This window comes from Xiphophorus maculatus, chromosome 5 (genome assembly GCF_002775205.1).
Source record: "Xiphophorus maculatus strain JP 163 A chromosome 5, X_maculatus-5.0-male, whole genome shotgun sequence".
Taxonomy (NCBI): domain Eukaryota; kingdom Metazoa; phylum Chordata; class Actinopteri; order Cyprinodontiformes; family Poeciliidae; genus Xiphophorus; species Xiphophorus maculatus.
In genome coordinates, this window is record NC_036447.1 from 28,107,863 (window position 1) to 28,120,398 (window position 12,536).

A 12,536-nucleotide genomic window follows, 5' to 3' on the forward strand; every position below is an offset into this window, starting at 1 on the left:
AAAGGCAATATTTCTCTCCATCTTTTATAAACACCGTATTACTTCATATGAAGAAAACAAAATCACTGAAGTGTTTCTAACAAAAGCTTGTATTTCAACAACGAGGAGTTTAAAATAACATCGATGTAGTGCATTTAAAAAAAAAACATGTACTGTATTTTTATTTGGCATGCAGTTTATAAAAGGCACTAAAATAGAACAGAAGAGCTACCACCGAAGAGGAAGCATTAAGACGTAGGCACAGAACTTAAACACAGCCAGAAAACACAGACATAGAAAACACAGTAAGTCTCCAAACTGTTCCCCAGCTCGGAAACCACCTCCAAAGGAATGGAAGATAGAAGAGCAAAGAGCAGTTTACTGTGACACCGTTGATAGGAATGCGTGAACAGAAGTATTGTCAGATTTCCAGCTTGTTCTGCTGTTTGGGTCTGCCAAGCTGCCTGGTTGGTCCCATTCGTCTGCCGGCATGCGTCCGCTGGTGCTGCCGAAGCCCCTGGCGGTAAATGAAACTCTTCTCGCACTCCCCGCACTTGTAGGGTCTTTCCCCGGTGTGGAGACGGTGGTGGACCTTCAGCTCCTCGGCTCGGGAGTAGCCTTTCCCACAGACACTGCAGACGAACGGCCTGTCTTTGATGTGGGTCTGGTAGTGCGCGTTCAGGTAGGAGTTAATCTGAAACGTCTTCCCGCAGATGGAGCAGGCGTACGGCCTCTCCCCGGAGTGCTGCATCTCGTGGAGCTTGAGCGAAGACGCCGTGTGGAAACCCCGGCCGCAGAGCGAGCAGAGGAAGGGCCGCTCGCCCGTGTGGATGCGCTGGTGAATCTGGATGTAGCTCTCGTTGATGAACATCTTACCGCAGTCCGGGCACGAGTAGCGCTTCTCCTTGACGTGGCTCTTCATGTGCGTCTCCAGTTTGTCTTTGTCGTCAAACTGAACGCAGCAGCGACGGCAGAAGAGGAACTGCGCCGCGCCGCGCTCAGCCGTCTCCGACTCGGCCGCGGCCTCGCTGTGCGTCGTGACGTGGTGCGCCTGCAAAGCCGACTGGCTTTTGCAGTCCTTCCCGCATTCCAGGCAGTGGAGGGACGAACGGATCTTTGATTCTCCCGGCAGGGACTTCAGATATTCTGAGAGTTCGGACACGGAGGGATTCACCTCGTCCTCGAAGTCCACAGCGTCTTTTCGACCTCGGGAAGGAAAAAGCAAACAAACACCCATTTCATCCTTCATTCATCAGAAAGTTTTATATAGACTATATATGCCAGTAAAGTCTCATAAAATACTGTCACGACATGCTGACAGTTTTAAGAGATATGTAAATAAATATTTTTCATAAACGTTACATACTGCCCATTTAAGACCTAACAATCAAAATCACAGATATAAGCTTTAAATATACACACAGAGTGCGTGAGCAATGGCTCTATCATTTATGAGTTTCACCTTTTGAACATGATTGCAGAAATAAACTTTCTGATGATCTTCCAATGGATTGACATGCACCTTTAAAGAACTGTTCAATCTCACCAAGGTGGACTTTGTAGTGCGTTTTGAGATTCCCCTTCTGGTTGAAGCCCCGCCCACAGATGGAGCAGCAGTACGGTTTTTCCCCCGTGTGGATCAGCTCGTGCCGCTCCAGTTTGTATGCGTGGGGAAACTGTTTGCTGCAAACGGAGCAGCGGTGCTCGATTCTCCCCTTGGGCTGTTTCAGGAGCTCCGGGGGGATTTCTATCGGCCCACGCGACGCCTTCCTCCGAGGACGCCTCTTCCCTGTAAGGAAGGAATGACAGTCAAGTAAAAGTGGGGAAAACAAAGAGATGCCAACCAGACCTGCTCCAACGAGTGCTTATTGTGCCATTTCGCCTCAGTGTGCGTTCCAATACCTGAAAAACCAGCTGGTTCATTCCCGGAAGTCAGAATTCCAGATTCAACATGGCGAACTCATAAAACAGAGGCAGTTGCAGGAGTTACCTGTTCACCTGCTGTCCCCACAGTTTGTTTTACAATAAACCGGTGACACACGCACACACCATCTGTTTCAGTGAGCATGTCCTTGCATTACTGTTTAAAGTGGACAGAAATACAATCTTATTCATTACTGAAAACTTCATTTGACTCAGTCACTCAGTTTACTAAGTGAAACATATTATATGAATCAATTACACAGAAACTGATGTTTTCAAGCTTTTATTTATGTTAAGATATACTGTATTTAATTATAAACTTGAATAAAAGAAGCTGAATTCATGCGAATACACTGTTAAGTCCAGAGTGCAACATCATTTTTGATGATTTCACATGGCAGATATCCTTGACATGTCATGGTTCGCATACAAATAACACGGTTTTCTGCCTAAGATGAAACTAAATGTTTACTCTTGTAAGAAGGAGTGATGCAGGTTGTTTCTTTTAACTGTCAGTTTCCAGTTATTTGCCATAATTAAAATAAATAAGTAAATACATTTTTGAGTTTGAAAAGTCAAAAAATTGCCAGAAATAAATCAGAAATTTTCTAGCAAGAAAAAGAAGAAGAAAAAAGTTTCAAAAACTGAAATTGAGATTTGTCTCTCAATTTAGAGAAAACAAAATCTTGGACATTTCTGAGTTTCAATAGTAGAACATTTTCAACTTTTGGAAATTTGTTCTTTTTCTTTCAAATTTCTAAGAATTTTTCTAGCAAATTTTCAACTTTTCAAACACAGAAGTTTTGAATTTTGAATTCAATTTTTTCCCTACTTGAGCACAGCGATTATTGTTTTAAAAAGGTACTTGATGATTATTTGGCATTTTAAAGTCAGAACATCTGCCACCAGTGGCAGATAAAAAAAATTATTTGAAAAAAAAATAGAAACTGGGCAACCATATAGTAAATGTACACACTTTCCTTTCCCCTCAGCAAACAAATCAGAACACATTGACAGCATGAATATATTTACTTTTCTTACCAGTACAAACATTTTCATTTTCTCCTTCAGCAGAGTGTCTGGCATCTTTTTTCTGTAAGGGTTGCTTTGCTGTAACAAGAAAAGAGATCCTGCTGTAAAGAAATCATGGCCAACACCAGCATAAACCATTTTACAACGTCTGTTTATGAGACAATTATCAACAGAGTAAAGCAAAAACTGGGAAGGGCTTTAATTCCCCTGCAGATTAATGGATAAAAAAAAGGTCTGGTTGATGAGTCAGACACCCGCAACTCCTCTGATATCATTTCACTGGTTCTTCTAAAACCCCCACATTACAATACATTAAAAGGAACTACAAAAAAAACCCCAAAAAACTGGAAAAATACATTTACATCACGATTATTTATTTTGTTTTCACGAACTCTGCAACAAATCAAGATGAAAGGTTTTCTGGACTCACCAGTCACACAGAGGGTAGTGTCGGAGTTTATTTCTTGTGGTTCGGGATGGGTGCAGATGTTTCTCCTTCTTCGGCTACGTCTCGATACTTTAAAATAAAATAGCGAGACTATCACAAAAACAACAGCATGCAATAATGATATTTTGAATTAGACTCGCCCACAAAGCGTTAGGGAGAAGTTTATGTACACTTACAATGGAAATGAATGAAATTCTCATGCTGTTTTTTTTTTTTAAGATGTTGGGGTTTTTTTCTTCTAAATTGATGTTCTGTCTCCAATTAAGGAACATAAAATATCAGTATGTAAATATTTAGTTTAGCTTGAACCATGTGTGAATTAGAGAAAATCTGAATTCAGACCTAGGAATTAAGATATTTGAAGGAATTCAGATATTTGTTTAAAAGTAACGGCTAAAAATAAACAAGGAAACAGTTCCGAATCATCTTAAAAGTCCTTGAAGCATGCATGTCATTGATCGGTGACAGTATGTTTATGATAGGAACTGTCATAAAGATTCACCTCCTTCACGTGTCTCTAAGTCTCCCTCACACAGCAGTGGAGACTGAGAAACCTGTCTCCGGACTCTTCTCCTCGCTGTAACAAAGTCGTACAAAAATCACCCATTTTTACACTGTATGTCAATTTAAATAAAACAACATCTCAGCATCCATTTGCACTTGTGCCACTTTCCTGTTTCCAATCACCTACCAGAGTGTAAAGGAACACGCTCTCCTTTGTCTGGGTTTGCCAAAGGTCGCCCTCTGACCTTTTTTGCTCGTCTCCGTCGCGTTCTTGCTAAAAAAAAAAAATTGAGAAGAGAACAACCTCAAAACCAAATCAAGTTTTCTTTCGGCACGTTTATGCATTTTTGTCTAATGTCGTGTTTACCAGGATGTGAAGTTGAGATCTTCGTCGTCCTCACGACTCCCTCTTCCTGTTCCTCTTCCTTGTTTTCTTCCTCGTCTCCTACAACTTCCATGATGAGAGTTGGACTGCCGCAGTCCCTCGAGTTTTGAGAATGCACCAGGATGACTTCCTGTTTGGCACAATCATTTAAAAAAACAAAAAAAACAAACAAACATCACAATCCGTTATCAGAGCACAAAAGTGCATTTTATATTTGTATGAAAACGGTATTAAATTATGATAGTGGAAGACAGGTGGCAGTTTAAACCAAATATCTACATCCTCAGTCATAAAAAAACAACTTTTTTCCATCCTCTCTGACATTAAAGGGGAAGCATTATGTAAAAGTATGTAAAACTTTTTTGAGCTCTACATCATATTATAATTTTATTCCCTCATTAAAAACATCCCTGGAGTTTTGCTTTGTTTCTTCAAACTAGTCAGCAGAAATTTGCTGGTGGAATCTCATCTGCTGAGCTCATTATACTGGTAAAAATGTTATTAAAGGGTCAATAGAGGAGCCATGTTGTGATGATTTTCTGAAGGCGGAGCTTCAGAAAGAGCAGGAGTTTCTTAAAGAGACAGAGGCCCAATTTCGAGTCGATAAATTAGGTACCCAAATTTCTTTTAAGTGATATTTGATATATAGCATTTTCATAACAACTGAAGGTGACATTTTTGCTTGATTGTGCAATAAAATGATACTCTATGACTGGAAAATACATAATACCACCTCTTTAAATCAGACTAGATATTTCTTACTTTAGGTCGTTTAGTTTTATGAAAAGCCAGAACAGTTGGTGAAATGATTTTTTCACTACGTAACATTCTGTCTGTCTGTCTGTCTGTCCATGCAACCCGGGAAGTTCTGGTGTTAAATGTTACGTCTTTTAAAAAAGACAACAAAAAGTTACCTTCTCAGACTGGGAAACCTCTGTACAATCAGGCTCTTGGTCAGAAACGTTTCCTGCAAAGATGGATAAAGAAGAGACATACAACAGATTTAGAGGAAAACTAAAGTATTTGCGAGATTAACCCTGGGTCCTGGCCTTTTGTGTTGGAATAGGAGGGATTGCTTTGGTAAACAGACCCGGCCCTCAGCGTGAAACTAACTAACTTGGTTAAATGTTACGTTTTTTTAGAAGAAACTTAAACTAACTAAGTGAAACTAACTAATTTCATAAACAATAATTACTATGGAGTTTGGATGATGCTCAGCCCATCACTTCCCTGTCGTACTTAGCTGAAACTATTGTACTTCAGAATAGTATAATTCCTCAACTGTACACTGTAAAAAAATGTCCATAAATTTCACGGTATAAAATGGTAAAATACCAACAGATAGAAAATTCCCTGAAACAACAGGTCTTCATCTGATGGTTTTTATCTGTGCTTTTTGTTTGGTTGCAGAGAGGATTTTGTGGTAAACACCTCATTGACAACATGTGAGTCTCAAGCTCAACCTGTGACTGGGAAGACCGTATCCATGTTGCAAAGCCTGGACTCAGTGGTTTGTTACTCTCAACCCAGAGCAAGAATCCCTTTATTATGTTTTTCTTCTATAATAGGTTATCTCTTATATGGACATATATGCTGCTTATTTTTCAGATCTCAGTAATACTGTGAGGAAACTGGACAGAAAACATTTTTTAGCTGATTTTCTTTTCTTTTTTTTTTACAAAATTTTAAATAGAAATTATTTTTTTCAGCGGACTACTCATCGTCTATACTTTGTTTAATTTGGACTTATTTTCTTTATTACTTTCCATATTGAAATGCTGATGAACTACATTTCCTTGTATGTTGCACTGTAATTTTTATGGTAACATTCTGGTAACAACAGCTACCGGTAATTTACTACAAAAGTAGATTTTTTTACAATTAAATGTCAATATATCATAAAGTCCTACCGTGTTTTTCACTTATCTAGTACGGTATATGTTTTGTTTTTATAGTAAGTTGCATAAAACGTTTAGTTCTAAATTGCTAAAGTCACGGTTGCCAAAATATTATACCGTAATATTGCCTCAGTAGGGCATTATGGTATATGGCCGTTTTTACAAAGGGAAAACCACAGCTGCTGGTATTTTACCGTATTCTAAGAAATACGGTAATTTACCATATATTAGGAAATACGGTAAAATACCGGCAACTGTGGTTGCCAGACATTTATCGTATTTTAGCAAATACGGTAAAATATTGTCAGTTTTTGTCGACAGAACTTTACCGTATTTTCTAAAATACGCTAATTTTACAGTGGAATTATGGCAACCCCAGCTGCCGACCTTTCAAAGCAGCTACACTGATACACTGTGTTTTTTTTTTTCACAGTGTATCCAACATTGTTTTCCACGTTTGGTACCAATAGATGTCCACTACTGCTTTCAAAATGCTTCAGAAAATTCACATACGTATCAAACTGGGTGCTTCGTACGTAGCGAACTTGTAAATCAACTTACTTCCATCCCATGTCACCTCCTCTCCGTCCGAGTTGATTAAACCTCCGATTTCTTCCGCCGGCTCCTCCTCGTCCTCCTTCGGCCCGGTCTGAAGCCTGACTGTTAAGTGGAGCGTTCGGCCGTCCAGGTGTGCCGAGGTCATCTTCGGGTCCGAGGAAACCTGAGCACAGAGCACACGTAGCATCAAGAAGTGAAGCCAAAATGTCGTCTTTAGACAATTGCAAAACTCAATGCAATTCATCTACGGGCCTTCTGCAGAAAATTATTTCTATATTTGTATGTCCTGTTTTATTTTACTATGAGATTATTTCAATGCTCTTCTTTGTAAAATGCTTTGCTTCAGCTGCAATAACGGCAGCTCTTGAGTACTATCATTGACGTAATCACTGAAACTTAACCTTGACTTTTACATTTTGTTCCTGGAACTGATACTAAAAACTTCAGTTAGAAAATAGTCAATAATTTGCAAAATATTGCAATCAATTATTTGGGGGTTTTATATAAAAATAAAATTGTCTGTAATTACAGATATTCTTTCTTACAGTTTGATATAATAATACTTCAATTTGACCTGATTAGACACTGAAAGCAAAAACAAAACTCCCTTGTAAGGCTGCAAACAATCCAAAAATCAGGTTTGACGTTACTTGACGTTATAAAGAATGGTTGCAGGCCTGGGCTTTTTTAGTAAACCATGACACACAGCCAAACACTGGAAATAGAAATGAAATTTTATATGAAGTCACAACTTCGTCAAATAATATTTTTCTCTGCTTGTGTCAAACTAAATACGTTCCAATGCAGCTTAAAAATAAAAAAATGAAAAACATTTCGGCTCTCAACGAGGATTTATTTCAACCTGCAACCAGTGAGGGAACTAACATTGTGATATTTTACTTCTATTTTATTTGTGCTGAATACTGAAAAAGAACATGGAAGAATTTTTATAAAATTATCTGGACAAATTTGATGTTTGGTGAAGCATTTTCAGATATGTTTCTATAAAAAGGGGTATAGCTGCACAATACATCAATAATAAGATATATCACAATAGACAGGTTATCAGTATCAATAGATATTAAACCTGATTGAATTTTCTCTGAACTCTGATCTAGAACCGCACAGCATTCTGGGACATGTAGGGAGAGGAAAGGCTTCAGCCGCTCAGCCTCACAGGACCAGCTAAACTAGCTTGATGGCATCAATTCACTTGCTCTTTGGTTACCTAGCAACAACCTGTTGAGTAACTTGCGCAGCAGCAGTTTCAGGTTTTGCCACTGTGCTTCATACGTGCTTAAAAATAAAAAAACAACGGCTTGGAGAGAAAACTGTGGATAAAACAGGAAAAGTCACGCCACCCGTTTGGCAGCATTTCAGATATTTAAAACAAAAAAACTAATTGATAGTTATTGATATTGACTGATATGAAACGCTTATATAGTGATATGTTTTTCAGCCATATTGTCCATTCCTAAAAAAGTGGTATGAAAATGTTTGTCTGAAAAACAAAAGATTGAATACTTTAAAAAGTTTGGGGTTTTTTTGCACTCCGTGACTCCAAGTTTTCTAACAAAATGACTGTGAATATATAACTGCAGTTGTGGTTCCTATCACATCCTGTTTAAATGTTATTATTCCTATATACTCAAACCAGTGCTATAAAACTATCATTCTGAAACAATAAAAGTATAAACTGCATGAGGCCCAGTGTTAAATAAATGATTTTAAAAAATCTGGCCCACAGGTTTCGTACAGTTTGGTTCGGTGCTGGTTTTTCTGGACGATGTAGTTCTTCTGCCGCATTTGAAGACCTGCTACCCTCCTCTTCCTCAGGTGTCCTCTGGCTGGATTTCATGTCGGGTTTGGGACTCGGCGAGACGTCCCGTGCTAGGCAGCAGAACGGCTTCTCTCTGGCGTTTTGGCACCGACGGACATTTTCTCCTTCATCACCATCAGAACGACAGAGTTTCTCGTTAGAGGCCGTGAGCGTGCGTCCCTGCTCTCCTTCATTTGGCTCCGGCTCATTCGGCTGGTCTGGATGTTCACTCTGATGTGCCTTTACTCCGTATGGAGCACGACTCTCCTTCCCGAGGAGAAACCCAGCGCCTGGAGGGCTTCTGTTCTTCCCTTCCTCTGAACCGAGGCTCTCATCTGAATTTCGTAAAGGTGCATCAGAAGAGGAAAAAGAAAAAGTACCAGTAAGCAACCGCGTGTTCAGAGTAAAGACTTTAGCCTAGCTAATCAAAAGGAAGACAAAAGGAAGATGCTAAGATGTTGACAGCTAATTCCCTCTCCATAGGACCCCGCTTAAATAAGAATATATACATTTCTGGTTTTCCCACTCACAGTTTTCACTCACAGTCCAGCTGTCCTCTTCCTCTTTGATGATGACTTGGATCTCTGGCGTGTCGCTTCCTGCCGCTTTTCTCTCCTGCTGCTGCCTAGCTGTCTGCCCACAACGGTTTTCCTTCAGTGGATCTTGAAGTCCAGGATCCTAATTGAACCAGGAAAAAAAAAGATGGTTGAAAAGAAGAGGAAAAAACAGAAACATTTTTCAATCAACAGCTACTAATAGGGATGTTAGCAACATTTTCAAGCGATTCATGTCAAAACCAAGGATTTCATTTCAAAGCACATTAAAGAGGCAGCATCATGTGTATCATGTGTTTTCCAGCCACAGTGACTTTTTATAGCACAATCAAGTAACCATGTTAACTGCAGTTTTTATATAAAAAATGCTATATATCAAATATGACTAAAGAAATTTGACTTTGTAATTTAACGCCTTGAAATTGGGCCTGCGTCTTTAAAAAAAACTCCTCCTCTTTCTTGAGGAAGTCATCGCAACATTTTTACCAGCGTTGAACTGAGAAATAACTCCTATAATGAGCTCAACAGAGGCGCAGCTCCGCCAGGTGTTTGCTAATTGCTGCTGGCTAGTCTGAAGGAGCTAAATAGGGAGTTATGGAGGAAGCCTGCTCTGTGAGGCAGAAGCTCAGAAGCTTAGAAACTACAGTTCGAAGGAGGAGCTTCTTCCTTGAAGGCGGAGCTATGTCCACCCAGGTGTTTTACAGAGCTGGATGGTTGCCACGGGAGATTAAAGGATTTCTCAAACTTTCATGAAAGAGCAAAGGATACACTGTAGGTATGTTTTTGATGAGAGAATAATATTATAACATGAAAGCTGTTTTTACGTAACACCACCCCTTTAAAGAAAATTTCACACAAACCAAGATTGTGTAGGAAATTATGAAGAGGAACAGAATTTTAAAACCTCAAATACTTAAGAACTTCATAGTTCTGGAATTTGCACTAAAACATGAACAGCTTTCACACAAAGAAAATCACCACAAACAGCATAATTTCATATTTAGACATTGCCATTAAACATTTTTGCGATTTTTCTTCTATGAATGTCTTATGTACGCCAGTGGTTACAATAAATATCAGTTAACCGAGTTGCAATATTTCTCAGAAATGACACACTAACAATTTCATTTTAACCTGTTTTTGGTTTTTTATTTTTTTGCTTTATTTAAACCAATGGCAAGTACACAACAAACAAACAAACGAAGTATACAGAAGAACACAGCGTTTACATGAATAACCAGGTGAGTTAATTAGACAAAGACATGCAAGGATTTACTTATGGAAATTGTCCTGAGGTAGTTTGTTATTGATTTAACATATAATTCCATATTTTTAACAAAATAAAGAAAACATGGCATTTCATCAATACATAAATGAGTATAAAATTTTGATTAAAAAAATTATAACGTTTATAATTTAAAAGAAAAAACATTTTGCATCCTTTCTGAGGAATTTAGTCAAACTAAATATATATATATTTTTTAAAAAGATCCCTCAAAATTTTATGAACAAACCTGTTAAGCTCCTTCCAAAACCTGCTGTGTGAAAGGGCAGTGCCAAAAAAAAACAGATGTTAGGGTTTCTGGAAGGCCACCACAAAAACTGGGATTAATATTCTCTTAAATTTCTCCATTATACTTAGCGGGGTAAATTTTATGAAGAATGTAAAATTACACTTATTTACAGTTGTTCCACCTGTGTTTAACTAAAAGTTTGACGTTAGCCTCACTACCTCCCCTGCCAAAGTTTGAGTCTTATAGGTCTAAATGTCAGGCATCTTTTTAGTTTGGGGTGAAGTGATGAAAATGTGATCTCATATTTTTTTTAAAAATGAAGTAAAATAAATATTCGTCTTATAATATGACCTAAACCATTATTTCACAATGGCATGCGAATTACTCACTACTCATAATCCAGCTACCATTTACGAAGTGACAAAGCTTCATTATGTGACTATATTGCTTGTGTTGCGTTTACATCGGATTTAGATTAAATTAGCGACATTTTATACGGCCCCGTTAGTTCGCCTGAAGCCTGGACTTCCTAAATAAAACGCCAGTTATCACTTTGAAGCTTGCTGAATGAATGAATGCAGGTTGACAACGGAAACAACAGATTTCTCATCTGTCGACATGGTTAACCGAGCTAGTTAACTGTTAACTGTTAACCGTTAACTGTTAACTGTTAACTGTTTGGCTAATTCCAAACAAACCGCAGCTCCGCTCGCGACGTTACCTCCACCATACTGCGCTGTCGGAGGACGTCATAGGAAAACCCGGGATATAAACGGGATATAAAGAGCCAGCTTGGAGCGGCGTGTCAGATGTAAGCAGCAGCTGTCAGGTCCCATGTACTAGTCTGTGCTGCTTGCTTTTTTATTTTTTTATTTATTTATTTATGTTAAGTCGGCCTTCCTCTTCAGCTCCCTCCTCTTCTTCGAGGCTTTAGGTATCTTTATCACTGCTTACTGCCTCCTGCTTTTAGTCTTCCGAGGTTTGTTTGAACGCATCATTTCAGCCCGATTTGCATCCTTCTGTCTGGCAGATTTAGTCACCTCGCCTCCTTTGTTCTACACGTGAAGAAGTAAATTCAGGTCCATGTAATGAAGTAAATGAAATGATGAATATTTGTTTTAAATATATATTTTCATTTTTTGGCGTTTGTTAAAAAGCTGGCTGGTTTTGGTTAAATTGTATTTGAAGACTTTAAGAATCAACATTATGAGTGGATTTCTTCCTATTAAAAACTAGCCATGTAGCCAAAGACTGAAAAAACATATTTCTATTTGGATGTTTACCTGAAGTTATCTGAAGTCATATTTAACAAATTACAAAATGTTTTGAAGTGGTTTGTTTGTCAGATTAAAAGTATTTTTAGTACTTAAAACCTTCAAGTTTAGTATTTAAAGGTTTTTTCTATATTAGTCTGATGTAATATTCTACTCCTAAATGTTTTGTTTTTATTAACTGAATAGAAAATTATCACAATTAACCAAACTAAAAACGTGAATAATCGGTCTGTGTGTAATTAATCGATATAATGTGTCACTTAATAAATTGGGTTCCTGACATAAGCAAACGTTTCAGTAGCACGTACAGCAAATGTGTCTCTCTGAATTTACAATAAACTGTAGCAGAGTGATTATCTGACTTCCCCACTAGAGGGGGCTGTGATCCTTCAACTCCCAATTCCAGCTTCGCTTCACACCAAAGCTGGGCTGCATTGTCTCAAAGAAAATGTCTCACTAACCGGTTCGTTTAGGTTATTGCTGGCTTTCACGTGACCCAGTGGCATCTGACCTCTGTAAAAGGTCACAGCGAAGTTTTCAGCAGAAGCGACGTTCAGTACAAAACACTGCAGGGTGACCTCTGAACCCTCAGTAGGAGGTCCAGAGGGGTTTAAACTGATGGACTCACTTTCTGGAGGTTCTGGAGAG

The 12,536-nt window shown here is 38.5% G+C and overlaps 1 protein-coding gene across 3 annotated transcripts; it reads right to left on the minus strand.

Annotated features, from left to right (window-relative positions):
• Window positions 1–71: 71 nt before the first annotated feature.
• On the minus strand, window positions 72–11,553 carry LOC102224102 (zinc finger protein 184-like). 3 transcript variants are annotated; one of them, XM_005812900.3, is made up of 12 exons: window positions 11,336–11,553; window positions 9,077–9,224; window positions 8,484–8,881; window positions 6,731–6,890; window positions 5,186–5,238; window positions 4,254–4,401; window positions 4,074–4,160; window positions 3,885–3,959; window positions 3,365–3,451; window positions 2,944–3,012; window positions 1,526–1,768; window positions 72–1,185 (listed from the first exon to the last, which is right to left on the minus strand). In XM_005812900.3, exons 1-12 carry the CDS (start codon window positions 11,342–11,344, stop codon window positions 401–403), a joined length of 2,262 nt encoding a protein of 753 aa, XP_005812957.2. In that variant the 5' UTR covers window positions 11,345–11,553; the 3' UTR covers window positions 72–400. The 3 variants fall into 3 exon arrangements, with proteins under 3 accessions (XP_005812957.2, XP_023189618.1, XP_023189619.1); XM_023333850.1 differs by having other exon boundaries at window positions 3,365–3,472; XM_023333851.1 differs by having other exon boundaries at window positions 3,365–3,472; window positions 11,313–11,361.
• Window positions 11,554–12,536: the final 983 nt, after the last annotated feature.

Excerpts from the sequence above, each read along its gene's own strand:
- LOC102224102 (XM_023333850.1), bottom strand. Across the intron at positions 4,161-4,253 it reads GATCTCAACTTCACATCCTG|CAAGAACGCGACGGAGACGA; the intron begins GTAAACACGACA and ends TTTTTTTTTTAG. Across the intron at positions 3,960-4,073 it reads GCGTGTTCCTTTACACTCTG|CGAGGAGAAGAGTCCGGAGA; the intron begins GTAGGTGATTGG and ends ACTTTGTTACAG.